The 23,554-nt window shown below is 30.9% G+C and overlaps 2 protein-coding genes across 2 annotated transcripts; both read left to right on the top strand.

Annotated features, from left to right (window-relative positions):
* Nucleotides 1-1,227: 1,227 nt before the first annotated feature.
* Nucleotides 1,228-4,006, top strand: Ipp (inositol polyphosphate 1-phosphatase). Its single transcript, XM_018537228.1, has 4 exons — nt 1,228-1,448; nt 1,557-1,827; nt 2,080-2,248; nt 3,556-4,006. The coding sequence occupies exons 1-4, from the start codon at nt 1,236-1,238 to the stop codon at nt 4,004-4,006; spliced, it is 1,104 nt and encodes a 367-aa protein (XP_018392730.1). The 5' UTR covers nt 1,228-1,235.
* Nucleotides 4,007-5,916: 1,910 nt separating this feature from the next.
* Hs6st (heparan sulfate 6-O-sulfotransferase) lies at nt 5,917-23,266 on the top strand. Its single transcript, XM_018536839.1, has 5 exons — nt 5,917-6,695; nt 8,310-8,713; nt 9,349-9,528; nt 13,167-13,487; nt 23,146-23,266. The coding sequence occupies exons 1-4, from the start codon at nt 6,170-6,172 to the stop codon at nt 13,482-13,484; spliced, it is 1,428 nt and encodes a 475-aa protein (XP_018392341.1). The 5' UTR covers nt 5,917-6,169; the 3' UTR covers nt 13,485-13,487; nt 23,146-23,266.
* Nucleotides 23,267-23,554: the final 288 nt, after the last annotated feature.

The raw sequence follows: 23,554 nt of genomic DNA, 5'->3' as shown, positions 1-23,554 counted from the left end.
TCTCTTTACTGACAACCTGAATGCTGAGAAAATGTTAAAAATATACCAAAATTTGATTCCGTCTGACTAAAGCCCGTCACAGTTCACACTACGAACTGTGGACGCGAATTGGATTGAGATTGCGGATCGCGCATCGGAATTCAGCCAATCAAGATAAAGCTGCTTTGTCTTGATTGACTGAATTCCGATGCGGTTACGCGATACGCGACATTGGGCGCATTCAGCAGAAAAGAGCGCTACTAGAGCGCTCGCTGTTATTGGTATATTCTTCCAGATCTAAAATTCTGATTGTATGATCTAGAAATATACACCAATAACAGCGAGCGCTCTAGTAGCGATCTTTTCTGCTGAATGCGCCCATATACGCCTCATGGGACTCCAGCCTCATTGGTTGGTGTGCGTTATCAATGTTACCATGCGCAAAAGCATATCCTTGTATTTATACCATGGCCACTCTTAGATTTCTCTTTGTTTTCTGTCTGTTTCTGTCTGTTAGTTAATGTTGATATTTGCGTATGGCCTTCATTCTACACAATCTATACTGTATATAAATCTTTTTTCACGCGTCGCTTGTACTAAACTTAGGTAAATATTCACTATTTTTTTATTTTATCTTACTAACATTATTTGACTACAGTTGACATGTGATATAACACACACACACACATAATTTTTTAGGGTGCGTTTCGAATTATGTACAAAGCATATGCATCATTTGTTCTCATTGTTTACCAAAGAATAAAAAGAATGAATAGATACTTTTTGTGTACTTCATGCGTAATTCGGAACGCATCCTTGAAAAAAACTTCTATACAATTTTCTAATTTGTAAATATTTACAGAAGAATATTTTTATATTTTGTACAATTTTCTCTATTATAATTAAAATTTTAAATCGCGCTTTATAAAATACATCTGCATTTATAACTGGTTTGATATTTTTTCTGTGGCTGTAATCATCTTTTTGTAATGGAATGAAATTATTAATGTTTTGATTGACACTATTTTGAAGTAATTATTGATATTGTTTAATGCACAAGGATGCTTATGCTATATTTATAGAAAAAATCAATATCTTTAATTTTTACGCATACATACACATCCAATAGAGCTTATAAGATTTCTTATGTCACACAGTATATTCTTCCTTTTTTAATACATGTATACAATAATAATGTAAAAATAATTGTAGTTTTTTTTTTAGCAAACGTATCGTGTCTCTTAGAAAAAAAGAAAATGAAGAACGGCAGCAAATTGTTAAAAGTTCTCTTACAAGCTTCAGAGAAGGCAGCAAACATTGCTAGAATTTGCCGGCAGAAAGAAGCTCTTTTTCAGTTGTTAGTACAAGAAAAATCCTCAGAAGAGAAAAATCCTCGTTTTTTCCAGGATTTCAAGACGTTAGCTGATGTTCTCATTCAAGAAAGTATCAGACATGACATAGAAATTGAAGTGAGTATTAATGGATCTTAAATATAGGAGTTCAAAATTGGAAAAATATCTTAAAATATCACAACTTATTTCCAACATATCAAACTTTTAATTTATTGCCATAAACAGTTTCCAGAGTTGGCTAAGTTAGTACAAGGTGAAGAAACCAATGTGTTCAGCAATATTTTGGGAGAATCTGTTATTGTTGAGATCTGTTCAGATAGTAAAGATACCACACAGCTATTGACAAAAGTTATGAGCAATGATGTTGTAGCAGCAGAGTTGCTTGCTGCTGAAGTCCATAAAGATGTTCAACTTTCAGATGTGCCAATCACATTAGACATTCCTAATGATTTTGACGTCAATATAGAAGACCTTGGTATTTGGATAGATCCCATTGGTAAATATACAAGCAAGAACCGTAATTTTAGATTATTATATTCCATTGATATTTAGTAAATTTACATTAATTCAGGGCAAGACTGAAAAAAATACAAAAGTTGGACAGTATTATGGTAAAGCATAAAGCTCTGTCTCTCTTGTTAAGAATCATAATTGGCCTGTAAACTGAGACACAACGCTTGTAAGAATTTCTGTTCGTTTTAGTTTGATAAAATGTATACCTGTGGAGCAATTCGTGGAACTTTTGTAGATTCAACAGCAGATTACATAAGTGCAATGGAAACAGTAGATGAACAGACCGGTTTACATTTGAGTGGGTTACGTTGTGTTACTGTCTTAATTGGAGTTTACAAAAAAAGTACTGGAGTACCAGTTTTGGGTGTAATTAATCAACCTTTTTGCACCAATATAGACTCACAGTAAGTATATAGAATAAAAACAGTAAGATTTAGAAATAAAATCTTTATTTGAGAACATCATATGAATATGAAAAACACCCCACTTTCTATTAAAGTTATAAATGTTAAACTAACATATACATGTTTTTTTTTTTTAAATAAATTTATCTCAGAAATATGACTGCATGCTGATTACTTTTGTACTTTCAACATAATCTAAAATTTTAATATTTATAAACAAATAAAAATGTAATTACAAAGACAACGCTTGTTATGTTTTAAAAACAACTAAAATAATGATATTAAAATTACGGTATTAAAACAAGCCAACAAATTAAATGATGACAATTTTTATTAAAATATTCTATAATTAAATTGAGAAACGTTTCAACTTATACATAAGTCCTCTTCAGTCTCCTTTATAAATGATACATGACAAAATAAACGAAGTACGGTTAATCTTTCAAACTATAGTTGAAACTATAGTTGAAACTATAGTTCAAACTATAGCTGTCTTTATGAACTTTAATAATTTTATTAAGTTTATTGATGCTTCTAATTCCTATGGTAAATATATCTTTGTTTAAGCTTAAGTTTGTTTTCTTTTATTCTTGTGACAACTGTCGTTCAGTACAGACCATTTTCCACTTTACATTGTTTCACTTGAAGGATGAAAATTATACATAGCATCTAATTTGCCGTAAGTTTAATAGTTCCATTTTAATTTATAATTTTAAAATTGTTTCCTAATATATAATAATATGGATTTAGAATTACGATGCGGATAATTTTCTTTGTTCGGATTGAGAAACAGTATTCATTTTACTTGCTGACTCGATGGACTATAGTTTGAAAGATTAACCGTACTTCGTTTATTTTGTCATGTATCATTTATAAAGGAGACTGAAGAGGACTTATGTATAAGTTGAAACGTTTCTCAATTTAATTATAGAATATTTTAATAAAAATTGTCATCATTTAATTTGTTGGCTTGTTTTAATACCGTAATTTTAATATCATTATTTTAATTGTTTTTAAAATTTTAATAATTCTAAATTTACGAGGGCAAATCAATAAATACCCATGTTAGTAATGAAAAGGCAAGTTTTTCTCAAAAAATATTTTTATTTTTTAACGAAATCCCCTTTTAGGAAAATATACTTTTCCCAACATCCCTGCCATTTTTAACCCCTCCAAAAAATACGATTTGTTGAACTCTGCAAAATAGGCTTCTGTTTCATATTAGAATTATTAAAAAAATACATTTAACCAAATATAAACTTTTTTTTATGTTTTACACTTTATTATATTTTGTATTAATTGAACAGATGGACAGGAAAATGTTATTGGGGCTTTCTGAGTGGTGGCGTTGCGAAATCTTCCATAAATAATACATGCAACATCGATAAAATTATTTTACTTAGCCACTTTGAAGATGCAGATGTAAAATCAAAATTATTAAATAGTGGATTCAGATTGGTAGAAGCAACAGGAGCAGGATACAAAATACTAAGCGTCGCTATTGGACAAGCGGCTGCTTATATCTTGTCAAAAGGTTCCACATATAAATGGGACACATGCGGACCACAAGCTCTCCTATCTTCGATTGGTGGAAGTATTATCGAATTCAAAGAATTTATTATAAATCCAGATTCGGATAATCTAAGTGTGAACTATTTACCTATTGGCACCAATTTCTCCAATCGTGCAGGTTTGATAGCATACAGAGATCCTCAAATTCTGGAAACCTTCAAGTGTATTTTAGGTAGATCTCGTTAATAAGTATGACATAGATATATTAATGCTAAAGCTTGACATTGTATTTCAAATACTTTTACAATAATTATATTACTATTTATGTGTGTCATTATATATATATATATATATATATATATATATATACAAATTGTATTTTACTCTACAAGTTTTATGTGAAAACTTCCAGATGATGTTTTTATGACTAATATGTCTATTTTGTGATATTATGTATGGAATTTAATTCAATTATTCTAAATATTTATTATATAGATGTATTTAATAATGAATGTATCTAATAATGATATTTTTATGGCTAGTATGTCTATTTTGCAGGGTTGGGTAGTGCTAAATTAAAAAGTTAAAAGTTAAGTTAAAAAGTTAATTAATTTTAACTTAACTTAGTTACATTTCAGACTCCTAACTTTTTAACTTTTTTTAGTTACATTTTATCAGTAACTAATAACTTTTTATTAATTTTTTTAAAGTTAAGTGTCAGACCCAATACGAGCCACACGTAATCAAAGATACGAATTCCGGCCGGCTTGCAGCACGTGATCAGCGCCTTCGGTAGTACTGATCGCGTGTTATAAGTATTATATACAGATATTCGCATCATTAGTTATGTGTTATTACGCCAGTCTGTTCCGTATTGATGAATGACACTGTTGATGTCCTGCAAGTATAGAGACTCTTTATTGTCCGCAAGCGGACACGAGTTTGCATCACTGGTTCTAACTTGCAGGACTTGCAGCTTGCAATAGCTTGTAGTCATTTGTAGTTTGCTGCTACATTTATTCGGTTCTAATAATAAGAGTTTGTGCAAAAACGCAATGAGTGTTGTCATTAATAATAGAATATACTATATATCTATATATAAAACCGAGTATATATATATAGAAACAAAACATATTATTATAAGAGATATATATTATTATAAAAAAAATTAATATAAAAATTTTGGATATGTTCTAAAATCTAAATAGTTTCTTTTATTGTCACTTCCGTTATTATTAAGACTGAAATCCTGAAATCATGAAAAAAATGAATTTTTAACTTTTCAATTACATTTTTTTATTAACTTAACTTTTAATTCAATTAATTTCATTATACATTAACTTGTATCTTAACTAAGTTAAATTTTTAAGGTTGTTAACTTTAACTTAATTTAGTTAAAAAAAAAAAATAACTTACCCAACCCTACTATTTTGTGATATTATGTATGGAATTTAATTCAATTGTTCTAAATATTTATTATATAGATGATGTATCTAATAGTGAATATATCTATTAATATTATATTTGTTGATTTGACAAATAGATTATTTGCTAATTGATGTAATTCTAATTATTAATTATGATATAATAAATGTGAATCTCCAAGCAGAAGAGTTATTTAATTTGTATCAATTATACATTTTTATTTGTGTACAGTTATACAATATATTATAATTAACTCGTAACAGGGGCAACAATGTATCTCCCACAAACGGAATCGCAAATAAAACATACCTTTCCAATACTTTGCAATCTTCTTGTGTCTTCTTGCACGTTGCTACATGTAGCTGCGTAATATCACGTACATACTATGGAGTATGGCGTAAAATACCGAAATACTTGAATACATGATATAAATACTATCATGCTTGAATACTGCGAGCGCAGTCACGTGTCTACGGGTAAACAGCCATATTACATTCCATTGATTTTACCGATAGTTTTTAATAATTAGTTCCATTTTGTAAACTGTGTCGCAGCGGGGGCGCTATAAACGCTAATCCCGAGAAACGTACGGGAGTTTATAGGCGGTGTTTATGATGTAGTCTATGACTGTGCCTGTTCGTGACGATTCCGTCGTGTGCCATAAGTGCGACAAGTTTTGTTCAATAAGTTTTAAGTACGCGATTATTATCAAAGTAGAATGTATTTTTCAATTATTCCCCTGTACCAGTGAAATACATGTGATGTCTAGCCATATTTCTTGATAGATGAACTTTCATCGATCCTCGTTGAGTGGTGTAAGCAAAATTTTTTATTTTTTTTTGTCATGGCTGATACACTCGTGTGTATTTACAGCCGGATCGTGTCAGTGTGCGGTGGTAAATGTCAGCGGTGGTACTCAACAGTTCATTGAGAACTGGTGAAGTTGCTAGTGTCTAGCAACGTGAAACATGGGTGACGATAATAATGGGCAGACGAATGGATGTCGATGCAGAGGTAGACGCTACTACTAGTGAGCTGGAAGTGCTCGTCGTGTCGGAGAAACAGGGGTGTGAAAAGGGAGACGAGGGGGAGGGGAAAGGGAATATATACGACGGGTGGTCCGCGATGAGAATGGAATCGCGGCACCCACGCAAGAATCGTCTGCGTAGCATCGTCGGGATATGCCTGTTCCTCGCGTTGACTGGGATCATTTACCTAGGCTACTTCTGCCCGGATCATGTGTGTGCTTTAACGAACCGCGAGATCAGGGACTCTATTGGGCTAACAGAAAGTCTGTCCATCGTCCCTGGGTCACCTGCCGCTGGTTCTGCCGCACTGTCTTCAGTTTCCATAGAGCTCGATAGAAACGGTCTACTCTCGGTGCATCCTTCCTTTAAGCTACAGAGTATCCAAGGTAGTCTAGGCTATGATGACATCTTTGCCAATGACACCTTTCAGTTTGATATCAACGCTCACGACGTTATGATCTTCCTTCACATACAAAAAACAGGTACGTGTTCCAAATAGTCATGTTTATTGAAAATAAATTTTAAGTGTTGTAAATAATTCAAGTGTAAGGCAGGCTTGTTATTTACAATATAAGATACAGCAATATAGAGAGGACAATGACCAAGGAGAAAAGATAAATATAATAAATTTAAATAATATTAAAGATTTATTAAAATTTGTATAAATATGGGAAAATTATGAGAATCAAGCTAGACGTGCTAATGATTTTTACTTAGAGCGAGCACTAAATTCCGATATGTATTTTTTCTGGTACTACAATGTCTAAGGAATATTTGGGACCAATAACTTGCGAGCTTTAAATTCCTTGACGATTGTAATCTAGGTACCAGTGATGGAGTTTTCTGTAGACGTTGGTACATTTAAAATAACGTTTTTTTTAGAATATTTCAATATATTTGGATATATTTTTTGTTTATATTTTTTAGAGCACTAAATTAGCACTAAAATTCCTGTGTGGTTATTTTTTTATTTCCTTTAATTTTCTATTGTGGAGGGGTCCAGACTCCAGTTTGCCGTTAAGCTGGACTCCCTCTTTTTTTTTGTTCCCGCTAAACAGGTGGAGCACTAAAATTGGCAATAGAATACTAAATTAGCACCTAAAAAGCACTAAATTTTTGACCTATTGCGAACTTGATTTTCGATGGTGGGGGGGTCCAGCTTAACAGACGTCTCCGATTTGGACACCCAAAGAGAAGTCCAATTTGGATACGGATTCTTTCAAACTATTGAAACAAATTTTACAATAAACCGCAAAGGTAATCAGAAAACTCTTGATATTTTTGAATTCTACACTCTTTAATTATCCTAAATCAATTATCGCTCAAATTTTTAACATCTTTTAAATAATAATTTACAAGGATTTTCTTTTTAAAAAAATTTTTGCGTGATAGCCGAAAATACATATTTGCTATTTTATGATAGAGTACTGCCAAACTGCTGTCACATGTTCGATGTCTTATGAAGACTTTACATTATAAATAGCACGCAAATCTGCTTAACTATTATTTATTTAAATTAAAAAGATTTGATTTGAAACATGATCTGATTTAGGACATTCTCCCTTATAGTTTAAAATATTAGAGACATTAGAGAAAGACGATTGGATTAACTTTATTTGGTAAAATTTACTACATTAAGCATCGTAGAAACAAGTAGCTCAGGACTTTTCGATTCAGTTTTTGATCAGAAATAGCGCTATGTATAATAGTGAGCGTTATTTCGGTTACACCCTGTATGTATTAAACAAAAATATATTATATTATAATATATATGAAAAATAAAATTAATTTCTTGTAATTGCTGCACTATTGCCAAAAATGTCAGAATACTTAGTAAAAATATAGAATAATATTAAGCCGATTACTATTAGAAATATTGAATGATAGTATAATTTTTAATTTAATTATACATAAGTACGAAAATACAGTCTATTTATGCATAAAACTATAAAAAACAACAAATTTTATCAAAATTTCCAATAAATTACTATTTTATTGTAATTTTACCGTAAATAATTGTAAAATTGAATTTGACAATAATTTTGCATATTTAATTGCATTCAAGATGTCTGTTATCCTTTTTGTTTTGTTCAAAGGTGGTACATTATTTGGCAAACATCTGGTGCGAGATTTAGAATTACAAAGACCGTGCTCATGTCAACGACGACGCAAACGTTGCTTTTGTTTCCGTCCAAATCATAACGAAAATTGGTTATTCTCACGATATTCTACCGGCTGGAAGTGTGGATTACATGCGGATTGGACAGAATTGACAAACTGTGTGGATACGGAACTCAATAAAATTGAAGGAGATGACATTAAGCGCCGATACTTCTACTTAACTATCATAAGAGATCCCGTTGCAAGATATCTCTCCGAATTTAGGCACGTGCAAAGAGGTGCTACATGGAGAGGTGCTCGTCATTGGTGCGGAGGTACTCAAGCAAATATACCCCAGTGTTACGATGGTTCCAATTGGAAAGGTGTTACTTTAAAGGAGGTAATATCTTCTGATTTTATCTTATATTGACTCTTATTAATAGTTTAAAAAACTTTAAATATTGAAATAATATCAAGTTAACGACTCTCGCAAATCAAAAAATAAAATAACCTATGTATTTAAACTTTTACATTGGTATAATCACGATGTGATCATTTGATTACGAATTAGATTTAATAAGTATTGTTAAATTACAACTAACATTATGACTCTATATGCCTTTATACCAATGTAAAAGTTTAATACATAGGTTATTTTATTTTTTGATGTTGACTCTTATTAATTATACTATTTTATATCACATACAGTTTTATCTACAAATATCTTAAGATATAAATTTTGTTTTAACCACTGAACCACACAGCTCTGACTCTGATCATTTCTCTGTTGTCTCTAATCTATTGCCTCTAAATTTCTTACAGTACTTTTTTTCATTTTATACGCGGTTGTTTCCTATCAGATTACTCTCTTTCTGTGTGCCCTTTTCTATAATAAACGCATTGTACTTGTAAATTGTTTGTATAAGCAAAGGTAGTAAATTAATTCGATGCAATAGATAAGAGATGAAGAATATAAACATTTATACAGTTTAGGAGATTTGACTTAATAATGAAATATTCTTTATATTTGTCCAGTTTATGGAATGTCCTTACAATTTGGCAAAAAATCGTCAAACGAGAATGCTGGCAGATCTATCAATAGTTGGCTGTTATAATTCCACTCTCAGCAAAACTGATAGAGACCGTCTAATATTGGCCAGCGCTAAACACAACTTACAATTTATGCCTTTCTTTATGCTGACTGAATACCAGAAGGTATGTAATATATTAAAATATTATATAAGCAATTTATTTTTATTGTTATCGTTATTATTACCGTTTTTAGATAAGTATATTTATTATGTCTATACTAAAACCTTTTGTTCCAACTCACATGGTATTTATCATACAGAACTTTTTTTTACTGTGTGGTGTATCAGCATTCAACATTTGGTGCTACATGAAGTCGTGGAAACGAGAGAAAGTGCTTCATGTGGCGTTAGAGAAAGAAGATTATGATCTTTTAAAAACCCTCGGTTTACGATGCTAGAACTCTATTTGAATTCTCTAGTCGAGAAATGTACAGCTGTACATAGAAATTAATTAATAATTTAATAAATAATTTAATAAATAAAGATAGATTATATGTCGCCAACGTAATGGATTATCTTTCAAATGAGTCAACCAAATTATCTTAAATGTAACCCTCACTTCATCGCGCGCAGTCCAAATGCTGTACGACGCTCGAGCAACATTTGATCTACGCGCGGAACGGTGAGGTGAGGGGGACAGCGGAAGGCGGAGGCGATTCGAAAATCGGCCGAAAGTTACATACACTTTATGTATGTTCACTTTGTACTGGCACCTTTAATTAATAATATATCAGTTATTTTTCGTAGTAATATATTATTATTAGATAAAAAGGTTTCAATTTTTGAGTATCCTTTTTTGAACATGGCTTAAATTTTTCATTTTTATGGTATAATTTTTTTCGGACATCACTTACTTTTTAGAATATATCACAAATATGTAACAACCCGATTTTTATGTGCGGTTTAGCTCGTCGGTGCGTGTCGCACAAAAAGGTTCGGCAAGAGGAGTATTCGCGTCGGATCGTGGTACAGAATTAGCAGGGAATAATATGAGAAATGAAATTGAGCACAATAAACACGATTTATTACAAAAATAAAATAAAATAGAAACGATATAATACAGAATAGAATATATGATAAAATGAAAACGATATAATAATGAACAGAACGTGAATAATAGAAATACAGAACAAAGTAGAATGACGGACAAGACGACGTACAGCGTTACTTAATTCTAATTGCGCGGAGTATTTACAAACGAATCACGAGATGTCAGCAGATATCGGGTCGAGCGAAATCGGCGTTCGGCGGGATTTAAGATGGATTCGTGCGTACGGCTAGGCAGTCCTGCGACATCGTGATTTTTTCGGCGGCTCGCTGATTCGCGAAAATTGTCGGCGCGGGCCTTGCGGGGTGGCGATTAACAACGCGGTGGAACGCGGGTACACGCCAGCAAATAAGATTTCGCGGCGCGACGCATAATTCAAAAATGATTGACGTAAGGAAATTGATAATTGACGGCCGGGAACGCCCGACAAAGGCAGAGAGCGCCCTACCCTTTTCGTATGTCAATTATCGGGAAGGAAAATACGGGATATGGAGAAGAATAAACGGAGAATTTGTGGAAGCAGTTACAGCGGTTGTCCGGCGGCCGAGAACGCCCGGCAGAGGCAGAGTACGCCCTACCCCTCAGGTTCGTCAGAACAAGCGTGTTTCAGAAACGGTCTCGGAGCAGTGGATCGTTCTAGGAGCGGGTAGCTGGCGATCGGTTTGCTAGGAGCTGGAAAATAGGCAAAAATGGTCCCAATGTCTTGTCGACGCGATATTTTATACTAAGCCGCCAGTCTCGTTCGTATTGTTCTGGTCGGTCTCGATATTAGTGGGAGAAGATCTCCGATCGGTGGTCCCCGGTGACGGCCGGAATTTTCCGAAGAGACTGGCGGTTTAACGGCTGCTGCTGCTGTTCCTGTGAATTATGTTTGTATTAACTTAAAAATATAATCGGGCGCACCGCGCCCTCATCGTCGCTAGTGACCATCAGTCACTGCGACGGCATCCGGCTAGATGTTGATGCTGGGTACGATGCTCTTTAGGCTGGGTCCACAACCTGGCTTTAAGAGGCCGTAAGCCGTAAAGCCGTAAGAAATTGACCAATCATAGTTGAATGCGAGAAAAATAATTCTCTATGATTGATCAATTTCTTACGGCTTTACGGCTTAAGCCCATGGCACATACAAAAACGTAAGGCCGTAAAACGTAATCAGTAAGCGAATTGGCCAATCACAGTAGAGACCGTAAGGCCGGTAGCGAATTCAATGTTACGATTTCCTTATTGATTACGTCTTACGGCCTTACGTTTTTCTATGTGTTTCTGGTTTTAGGGTCTCTTAAAGCGAGGTTGTGGACCCAGCCTTAGGGGGGCATTGTTACAAATATATTAAAAAATGATTAAAAAATATTATATAACGAAAAAGAGTGAAATACGGCGAAAGAGAGGGATGGTAGGGGGAGGGGGAGTGGAGGGGATGGCGGTAGGTCGAAGATAGTGAAGGTATGAGTGAAAGGTGAGAGGGGATGTTAGAAAGTTTTAATACGGCCTTGAATGCGGGCAGAGGAAGAAGAGGAGAAGGAGGAGAAGAAGGAGAAGAAGGAGAAGAAGGAGAAGAAGAAGGAGGAGGAAGAAAAGAAGAAGAAGAAGAACAAGGAGACGTTTCTTAATTTTTCATTAAAATCATCATTTTTCGACCGCTTGTATCTCCAGAACGGCTTGACCGTTTTTAAATTTTTTTGGCTCAAATTACTCGTAGGGATGCCGCCTTTCAGGACACATAACGTTCGATTCAAAATTTTTTTATATTTTAGTAGTTATGCACCCCCGAAAAATGGACTTTGGTGACTCGGGATAAGAGACTTGTAGTGTCTTTCAGTTTTTGAACATGGCCGGAGACACTACCGCGTCTCCTGATATTGCCTCAAAGTTTTAATATCAGAGCAACTGTTTGTACATTTTTTCTTATTGTTCTGTACAAATAATGTATGCTATACCTCTTTTGTATTGTTCTATACATTAGTTTATGTATTTATATATTTATAATATTAATCGTCTTGAATCTAATTTTAATTTCTGTAAATCACTTATTCTGATATTCAGGTACGGCTTCAAATCAGCTGCTTAACTGTCGCCCAGCTTATTATGGTGTAACTGATATGTGATATCAACATTACTGTATTCTTATCTTTATAATGTTAACAGTATACGCAATAAAGTTATTATTATTATTATTATTATATAACACAAGATGCAGAGCGGTCAACGATCAATCGCTTAACGAAAAGTAGCGCGTTACTCTGCCCATCCATTGTTCGAAATAATAAATCGTTTACACGAAGTGTTATAGTGTTATAGTGAATAAGGTAAATTGTAATAAAGTCTTCACTCAGTAAAATTAAACGAGTAATTTTATTTAAAGAATAAATCTTCTATTTATTCATCTCCTGAATTCTCACTGGATCCTGTACCCAGTGCCGTGAAATAGCTGCACAACATGTCCTTGACAATATTTGTCAATGTCATTGATTTATGAAAGAGATGACCTTATGTAAATATCTATTAAAATTCATAATTACATCTCTTATATTTTATATGATATTTACATGATGTAAAAAGCCAACGTTAATAATTATTATTATAATTTTATACTCTTTTATATCGTATAGTTTTGAATTACATTTAAAGCTGTTTACATTACATTTAAAAAGCTGTTTACATTACAATTATACTTTACATGTACTAACAGTAAATTTTATTTTATTCATATTCAGGTGGGGCAGTATACTTTCGAAGAAACATTTAAAATGCGATTTGCTGTTGCATTTGAGCAGCATAATGCCACACTTAGTGCAGCCACTATGGCAACCCTCAACACAGAGCAATTAGACGCCGTACGTAAGCTCAACAACCTGGACCTAGAACTCTACGAATTTGCAAAGAATCTTGCTTTTCAAAGATTTAAACGGCTTAGAGATCGTGATCCACATTTCATACAACGATTCCAACACCTTGGTGAATTGCCATTGAGGCAAAGTGCCACAGAATTTAATTGGGATTCTGTCATTGAAGATACTACGGATAACGAATGATGTGTGAGTATGTAATATTAATTTTCGACGCTGTGCATTCGCTATATATCAATTATTATTATGGATCTAAGAGTCTGACAAAAGTGTCCTTGAAATAGAATATTTTATGTATAAATTACTGTATATACATAATTACTGTATATACATATCTGTATAAAATTTACTAAAAGCACAGAAATGTACTTGGATGAGACCAAAGAAAGATTCGAGAATCTTAGTGTGATAAATTTATTAAATAATACGATTGATTTCTTTTATGGTTGATTCAATATTATTATGACCTAGCATTTTTTCTATTTAATGATTTCTTTTCTCTCTCTCTCTCTCTCTCTCTCTCTCTCTCTCTCTCTCTCTCTCAATATCTATCTCTTTTCTAATAGCAGATGCGCAAAATGATAATATTATCCTGTACTTTATCTCTTATTCGTTTTTTCATTTTAATTGGCCATTTTAGTTATATCATAATGAGTATTAAAAGAGTAACGTAAGAGAATTAAGTAGAGGCCAATATAGGACAAATTTGCTCTTGGAATAAAAGAAAATTTAAAATTAAAAAAATCGTTTATAATATATACTCGCAAAAATTATTTATCATAAAATACTCGGAAATTCTGTAAATGTTCTTCCATATGTAAATAATAATGTCTTTGCTTATAATTATGCAGTCGTAAAATTGTTAACTTTTTACACTTATTTATTAAAAAATAAAGCTTTATACATAAAATAAAGTTTTTTCTTGATTTGTGCGTATATTTTTATGCCGGTTTATTACTTTAAATAATTTTGTATAAACTCTATACAGTATAAACGTTAATACAATTAAACGTGTGTGTGTGTGCGTGTGCGTGTGCCTGTGCGTGTGTATATTATATTATATTACATATAATTCACTATATTATATATGTATAAATAATAATTTTTTACAGTAAAATTAATGAAAAAAGTTCTTTTAAAGACAGAATGGAAACGTCACTGTAATTTTTGTTATTTTTTTACTTATAAATTTTACTTTATATTATTACTTATGAAATCTTGTATATCTTTATTTCTAAAAATATATATTTTCAATACAAATTTTCTTCAATTCCGCCTTTTTGATAGGAACTTGTTGAATTCATTTGTATGATCTAAATTCTAACCAAAGAAAGTAAGTAAAATTTATTCTTAAATATAATATAAATAAAATAAGATTAAAAACAAATAAACAAAGTCGCTTATTATAAAAAAATGAAAGAAATAATATTGTTACATAAACTTCAGTAATTTAGGGCAAATGAGAGTGCGGCGTGCTTCTTCGTACGCAAATCAATAATCAGTGAATCCTTTCTAAAAGAAATGTTAAGTCGATAACTCGCATTTCTCAAAGTATTATTGTCGCTTTTTCGCGGTGCTGATTCTCTCGCATCGCTTACTTCGTGAGCGGTTGTCATCGCGAAGATTTTGCCGTTGATAGATGTGATTGACAATATGAGGTTGTATTAAGGTTAACAATGCAAAAGATTTTTCTTATAAAGACTTCGCTCTTCAAGATCGTCTCACAATCAGATAAGTTTCAAAACCTTTATTAATTTATTTTTTTTAATTCTTTGTAATTTGTAAATCGATTCTTTTGTGTGGTATTTTATTTTATTTTCAGTTATATATATAGAAAGGAAAGGATTAGAAAAAAAGGCTTTTAAAATTTTTCTAAGCATGTTATATTATTCTTCAAAAAAAAAAAAGAAGAAGAGTATAGAAAGGATTAAAAGAGGAAAGGAAGGATAAGAAGGACAGAAAAGAGGGAAGAGAAAAAAGTATAACATATACAAATATACATATACATATACTGATACATACGAAAAATTTAATATGATTAAGAGAAAGAAGTATGACATATACAAAGACAAGCAGTATGACATATATGTACATATTAGGTGTGTCGGAAAGTTCCGTTCATCTAGCGGCGAGTAGCTATAGAACTGTCGATAACTCTAATATCTAAATCAGGCTTAATTTTTTAGTTTTACCATCTGTCAATAAAATTCAGTATATAAAAGTATACGTTTGCATCAATAACATTGCTTTTTACTGCATTGAAAATGTCGACATTTGAACCAAATAAGCGTCATTTACGCGAAGTGTTAATCTTTTGCTTCAAATGGAAGAAAACTGCAGCTGAAGCTCATAGAATGCTTGTAGAAGTTTATGGTGATAGTGCTACTTCCGATAGAACATGCAGAGAATGGTTTCAACGCTTTCAAAGTGGTGATTTTGATGTGGAGGATAAAGAGTGTGTTCTGGACGGCCAAAAGAAGACGAAGAATTGCAGGCATTGGTGGAGGAAGACCCATGTCAAACGCAAAAACAACTTGCAGAAACATTAAATTGTGCTCGATCTGTTATATCCGATCGTTTGAAAGCCTTGGAAAAGATCTACAAGAAAGAAAAGTGGGTCCCATATGAACTGAAGCCAAGAGACATTAAAAGGTGAAAAACCACCTGTGAAATTCTGCTTGCTAGGCAACAAAGAAAGGGATTTTTGCACCGAATTGTGATTGGTGATGAAAAGTGGATCTATTTCGATAACCCCAAACGCTGAAAAATCATTTGCGATCCAGGCCAACCATCGACATCGACACGGAATATCCACGGAAAGAAGGCAATGCTCTGTATTTGATGGGATCAGAAGGGTGTAGTGTATCATGAGCTGTTGAAATCTGGTCAAACAGTCACAGGGGATCTCTACCGAGAATAAATTATCCGTTTGAGCCGAGCACGAAAAACGACCAGAACATGAAACGAGACAACATAAAGTGATCTTGCTTTATGACAACGCTCGATCTCAAGTCACAAAGCTCCTTAAGGAAACGTTAGGAGCACTTCGCTGGGAAGTGCTACACCATGCGGCTTATTCACCAGACTGTGCCCCTTCCGACTACAACTTGTTTCGGTCGATGGAACACGCACTTGCAGAGGAACACTTCAACGCTTATGAAAACGTCGAAAAATGGATTTCTAACTGGATAGCCTCTAAAGTTGAATCATTCTTTCGCCGTAGATCCGCTTATTACCAAAAAGATGGGAAAAAGTTATATCTAACGATGGCCAATACTTTGATTGATGTACGTTTTTATTTTGTTTCTTAAATAAAGTCATACTTTTTGCATAAAATCAGACGGAACTTTCCGACACACCTAATATATATGTACTGAAAAAAATTTTTTTTTTAAAACGCGAAATTTCATCTAACTAAATTATTTTTTTCAATACAAGCAACTGAATATGTGTAATATATAACAAAATAATTGGTTACTATTCACTACTTAAACCAACAAAATTAAGAGTTACGTGAAAACATACAGATACTGTAATGCAATACTTTTTGGAATGCGAATCTTTTTATGTTAAATATAAATAAATTTCTTTGTCTCAAATAAATGTTGATTTCAATCGATAAAACCGTTTTATATTTAAACGAAATTACTTGGAACAGCAATATTTATACACTGAGAAAAAGATATAATATTGCTAACAAAAAAAAGAATTATCTACAAATAGCTGATTATCATTGAATTATTTTATAAAATAATAAAATACAATTTCTGTTTTGTTAATTAAACAAAATTTTGTAAATTTTTTTATTTAGCAGTACAAATTTATTTGCTTACTTACGTTTTGTAAATAACATTGCGAAATTTTATTGCCATTACAAAATAAGTGTTCTTTTAGTCATTTTAACAAAATAATTTGTTATGGTAGAAAATATTTTTATTAAGCGTAGTACACAGAGAATGGTCTGATACAAAGTCAATATTATTTTTTAAAGTTTGCCATATAAGCGGTTATAATCGATGCATATGACAATTAACTATAATATATTTTTCAGAGTGACATATCTTAAAGATGTTTCTTAAAGTTGTACCTTAAAGTTGTTTTATGCATTGATTTTAGACATTATGTTCATTGGATAAATATTGCAAAAATTGTAAAATGGTGATGACTTCTTGGCTATTCAATCAGCTTTATCTACTTTATTAAAAATAGTCAAAAATATTCTAAGATACCTTGTATATATTCAAAAAGTAATTGAAAGTAGTATAAAACTATTTGAATAGTATTAGCGTTTGAGCCCATTAATTTGAAAAAAACATAATATAATATAAAATTAATATAAAATTATTTTTATTGATTAATTAGTCTCAAAATAAACACATTGAAGAGCTTGATTTTAAAGTATCTGTCAAGTTTTATTTTAAATATGGCATACAAGCCAGGTTTTATTTTAAATATTTTTCACAAAGATATATTTCCACTTTTTGGAATAATTGAATTGATATCTGTTTGAGTATTTGTTGATAAAAATAAAAATGTATTTTTTATTGTACAATATGGATACTATTCGATTTTGCAGTCATGTACAAAGCTTTGAAGTAAAATCAAATACGTGGAGTATTCAAATACGTGGAAATGTTTAGCATACAACAGTTTATGTAATATTTTACCATTATACATAGTATTATATCTACTTCGAACATTTTAAATGTAATTTTGAAAGAATGAATTATATTTATATAAAAAATATTATGTGGTACATTTTATTTACAGTATCAGAAGACGCGGTAGTGTCTCCAGCTATGTTCAAAAAACTACTAGTTAATTTAAAGTTAGTTTGAACGATTAATAATAGACGCTACAAGTCTCTTACCCCGAACCAACAAAGTCCATTTTTAGGAGGTGCATAACTTATAAAATATAAATAATTTTGAATGGAATATTATATGTCTTGAAAGGCGGCATCTCCACGAGTAATTTGAGCTAAAAAAATTGTAAATCGATCAAACCGTTCTGGACATATAAGCAGTCGAAAAGTGATGATTTTAATGAAAAATTATGAAACGTCTCCTCTCTCCGTCTGTCCGTCCTACCACCCCTCTTTTTCGCCGTATTTCATTTTCTTTCGTTATATAATATAATATTTTAAAATCATTTTTTTATATATTTGTGATATATTTGTACTCTAAAAAGTAAGTGATATTAAAAAAAAATCATATAAAAATGAAAAGATCAAGCCATGTTCAAAAAAAGATACTCAAAAATTTAAACTTTTTTACTTAATAATAATATATTATCATGAAAAGTAACTGATATATTATTAATTAAAGGTGCCAGTACAAAGTGAACATACATAAATGTATGTAACTTTCGGCCGATTTTAGAATCGCCTCCGCCTTCCGCTGTCCCTCTCACCTCACCGCTCCGCGCGCAGATCAAATGTCGCTCGAGCGGCATTCGGCATTCAATAAATATAAACTTGGAAAGAAAAGGGCACTAGGAGTTAAGCGCAGATAACTTTACGCAAACGCTGATATATATCAAGCGAAACTTATTTATTATAATAATTGTGTAATTATATGACAATTTTCTTCAGAGACTGTCTCTTTCTTTTTGAAAATGTTGCTGATTGCTCTTTAATAATTATTGATGTATCAAGCAAAATTGCAATAGATGTTGTTAATGTGATCTGACTATTATTCATTGAACTTGTAACTTCCAATGTCCTCAGATTTATTATTCGAAATTAAAGAGAATTTTGTTAAAAAGTACTATAACATCTAAATATTTAATTAATAGGAGTTACTGCATTGGATGAATCGATAGTGACTATTATGTTTATTGGTCTGTTTAATTTATTTTAAAATATAATAAACAGGTAAAAGGATAATAAGAGTCGAACATCTAAAATTAAAAATTGAATCAACGTTAATATATTAACATAACTATATAAAAAAATTAATACAAAAATTGAACATTAATAATAACTGAATTTATATCTTAATTTTAGAACTTAAAGAACAAGTAATAATATTTAATTAATTTCAAAAGTTTTTCTGTGTAAGAAAGTAGTATAATTTCTGAATTTTGCTTATTTAAACAAAAATTTATTTCATCATAGTAAAGTAAATTGTTTTAACTCAACAAATTTCGCAGTTTAAGTAATCATTTTTATTTTGAACTTAATATTATAATTTCTAAAATTGAATAGTCAGCATTTTTTATTTAAGGATTGTAGTTTCAAATTTAGATTTTTCTATTGAATGAAGATTGTTTAAACTAGAGAAGAAAATTACTTGAATCGATTATATATAATTACTTAAAGTAATTATTTTTATATGATACAGGTATATTTCCTTCTGCAGTTGAAACAATATTTACTCAACAGAAAAATCTGAAACTTAGTGTGATTCTTAAATAGAAAGTATTGATTACTCAATTTTGGTAATTATAATCTTGAGTTCAGAATAATTTATTTATAATTAATACTTTATTTCATGATCAAAATGTACTGTGTTTAAGTTAATATTAACTAAAGGCAAGTAAACTGTTCTTACATCGATAAAGTTATTTTATGAATTTAAGAAATGAAAAACGAGTAATTACATTTACTCGATTTGGGAACCTTTTTTTTTTCCAATGTAGTACATGTTTGTTTCAACGCAGTAAAGCGAATTTTTTGTTTCAACTTAACAAATTTCGCAGTTTAAGTAATCATTTATTCTGAACTTAAGATTATAATTTCTTAAATTGGGTAATCAATACTTATCATTTCAATAACGCACTCGCGTCAAATCTGCACTGTTCGGTTGAGTAAATATTATTTTAACTGAAGAAGGAAATATACTTGAATCATATAAATATATAATTACTTGTTCTTCAAATAATTATGTTTACTGGTGTCCAATAACTTTCTTCTCTAGTTGCGATGCTTAAATGAAAAGTATTGATTACTCAAATTAAGTAATTATAATTTTGAGTCAAAAATAATTTATTTATAATTAATACTTTATTTACATAATCAAAATGTTAATGTGTTAAAGTTAATATTTACTAAGGGCAAGTCAATTGTTCTTACATTGATAAAATTATTTCTTGAATTAAAAAAATAAAAATCGAGTAAGTACACGTACTCGATTTCAGAACCTTCTTTTCTCAGTGTAATAAAGAATATTTGTTATACATTAGCAGTTGCGTAAAGTTATCTGCGCCTGACTCCTAATGCAATTCTCTCCGAATCTATATTTTATTTATACAGGAGTTTTTATTATATAAATTCATTATATAATATTATATGTTTCAAACAAGATTATTTACCCGTAATTTATGTAGTATAGAACTATCGTTGATAGAATAAAATTATCGTTAATTTTATTTTATGAGGTATTTGTAGTTCGTATCAAATATCAGTTCGAATTAATCGAGAAGCGCGGAAATGATATGAAAATAGCAGACAGAGACAAATCCGATGACGATGAACTGGATTGCAATCCGATAGAAGCTGACAACGCGATGAAAGATCTGGAAGATTTTTGGTAAGATTGACGTTCCAATTGATTTATCGCAAAAAATATCGTAATTGAACGAAGACCAGTTTTCGATAGAGTATGCCAAGTTTTACCAAATAAAAAGTCAGATTCTGCGACTGTACGTAAGTTGCGAGAGTGGTACAGAGAAAAGTTTTTCTATTGCAATGATTAAACATTGCATCAGAATATATTTAAAAAAAGCGACTGCCTTATCTGCCCACACGAGTATCGCGGCATTCAATGTCGATGGCTTGACGATCCATAGAGTGTTTTAGCCACCCGTCACCCATGAATCTATGACAAAATATACGCTTTTGTCAGATAGTTTTGAAAATTTTGTGAGACAAATTGAAGAATGTCGAATTACAAATACTTCCTAAAATATGATGCAACGAACATGCACTATATTGTAGGTAACCAATTAACGTACACTCATTGAAACAATTACGTAAGTTTTAAATAATTTTTCTTTTTTATAATTTTTATTTTTACCGTTTGAATTTATGTTGTTTACTTTGGCTCGTGGCCCCTTTCCTTTTTGATTATTTACTTTAAAATTTAAATGATGTATATAATGACAATAAAGAATGTTATGTAAAATAGTAGGACTATAAAAAGTAAGTGATATCCTAAAAAAATCATATCATAAAAATGAAAAGGTCAAGCCATGTTCAAAAAAGAATGCTCTCAAAAATTTAGACTTTTAAATCTTTAATGCCCATTTCCACCAATGCAGATTAGCTTTAATCTCGATTCAATTTGCTCTTCATCTTTTTCTAATTCTAAAAATAAAAAAAAGATGAACAGTAAGTTAAACCGAGATTAAAGTTAATCTGCATTGATGGAAACAGGCATAAATGTTCATCTAATCAAAAAAAGATCCCCAAAAATTTAAACCTCTAAAACTCTAAATGATTATCTAATAATAATATTTAAATCTTTAAAAATTAAATGATTTAATAATAATACCTAAAAAATTTAAATGATTATCCTCAAAAGTTTAAACCTTTAACACTTTAAATGATATTATCTGATATAATATATTACCACGAAAAGTAACTGATATATTATTAAATGTGCCAGTTCAAAGTGAACACATATAAAGTACATTTTCTATGTTTAATAATGTGTTACCACGAAAAATAACTGATAGATTATTCAAGGTGCAAATTCAAAATGAACATACATACATATAAGTAAAACAGATTATACAATTTACATATTACAGTTTTCTAGAAAATAACTGCAATATGTTATTCTTAGTGCACAAAATGTAAAAGTCATTATTGAGATTTTGAAATTTATACTAGACCGTACAATAAAAAATAATTGCTTGTAATTTCAGAGTATCAATTTGTTAATGACTCAATAAAGAATATGGCGGCCTGCTCTCTAAAAACTTCCGATGGATGAAATAAATAGTTGAAGTAAAAGTTATAAAAATGGTTTAGATTAAAAGCAGCCTAGTAACTATCATAGTTATCAAATATATTGTTTGTCATTTGGTTCACAAAAAGTGCAAGTACAAAATGTAACAGTGTTTCGATAATGATTAATTTAAATATTCGCCATTAACCTGGACATCAATTGGCAGAATTGAAAATCAAAGAAGAAAAAGGCTACACTTCTACATAATTTTGTGTATTTACTTCGTTATAGAGCTTTTAAAGATACGGTTCTAATAATACAATATTTTTTGTACTTCATGTGTTGTTATATCTACTCTGTAAAAATTTCGACGTTATTTCTAAGTAGACATGGAGAAACTCATCAAAGTTTGAGAGCAGGCCGCCATGTTCTTTTTTGAGTCATTAACAAATTGATACTCTGAAATTACAAGCAATTATTTTTTATTGTACGGTCTAGCATAAATTTCAAATCAAATCTCAATAACCGACTTTTATATTTTGTTCACTAACGAGGGGACACAACCAAGTGTATCTCTCCGATTTAAATGAGCTTTTAGTATGTTGTTCTATAGACAAAAATAAAAGACACGTATTTTTTTTATACGTGCTGAATTGCATGTTAAGGGAGTGAAATCCTTCCTTGAAAAAAATCGGTTTTTTTCTTTTAAAGCAGATATCTTCGAAACTATAAGAGATAGAAAAAAATTTTAGAACGAAAATTGAATGGTTGCAAGAATACTTTATAAATATAATGGAACAAATTTTTTTAAAGTATTTATTTATTGTATACTCCTACCCTCCACTCTTATTAAAAAAAAATTTTTAATTTTCTACATGACGAAAATTAAAGAACATTTTACGCTGAAAACAATGGTGTGTATTTAAATCACTTTCCGAAAAATCATTTTTCAGATATGAACGAAAACGTCTCTTTATACGCACTCCATACGTACTCGTACCACGTTGGGAATACAAGATACCATTCAATGAATACAGTCCAGTACGCATCATTATCGCATTAGCTATTATAATAAGGGCTTTTTACAATAATAATGTTATAATAATAATAATGATAATAATAATAACAGTAATAGTAATAGTGATAGTAATAGTAATAGTAATAATGATCTTGTGTTAAACTTCCGAAACTAGTCAAATGTTTTTTGTAATATATGTATACACAAAAATATACCTCGGTCAATTAAAATCAAAGTCTGATTTTATTATGAAATAATTTATTATGAAAATTTATTATGAAATAGATGTTATGTCCTGAAGACTCCACGATTCTTTTTTTTCGGAGACATCTAGTTGTTGCGAT

This window comes from Cyphomyrmex costatus, unplaced genomic scaffold (genome assembly GCF_001594065.2).
Source record: "Cyphomyrmex costatus isolate MS0001 unplaced genomic scaffold, Ccosl1.0 scaffold100, whole genome shotgun sequence".
NCBI classification, from domain to species: domain Eukaryota; kingdom Metazoa; phylum Arthropoda; class Insecta; order Hymenoptera; family Formicidae; genus Cyphomyrmex; species Cyphomyrmex costatus.
Note: the sequence above shows the minus strand (reverse complement) of the source record. Positions and strands in the feature narration are given on the sequence as shown.

Bases quoted from the DNA above. Each gene is read 5' to 3' on its own strand.
- Hs6st (XM_018536839.1), top strand. From the start codon at position 6,170: ATGGGCAGACGAATGGATGTCGATGCAGAGGTAGACGCTACTACTAGT. The intron at 6,696-8,309 runs GTACGTGTTCCA...TTTTGTTCAAAG, and splicing joins CCTTCACATACAAAAAACAG to GTGGTACATTATTTGGCAAA. The intron at 8,714-9,348 runs GTAATATCTTCT...ATATTTGTCCAG, and splicing joins AAGGTGTTACTTTAAAGGAG to TTTATGGAATGTCCTTACAA.
- Ipp (XM_018537228.1), top strand. From the start codon at position 1,236: ATGAAGAACGGCAGCAAATTGTTAAAAGTTCTCTTACAAGCTTCAGAG. The intron at 1,449-1,556 runs GTGAGTATTAAT...TGCCATAAACAG, and splicing joins GACATGACATAGAAATTGAA to TTTCCAGAGTTGGCTAAGTT. The intron at 1,828-2,079 runs GTAAATATACAA...GAACTTTTGTAG, and splicing joins TATTTGGATAGATCCCATTG to ATTCAACAGCAGATTACATA.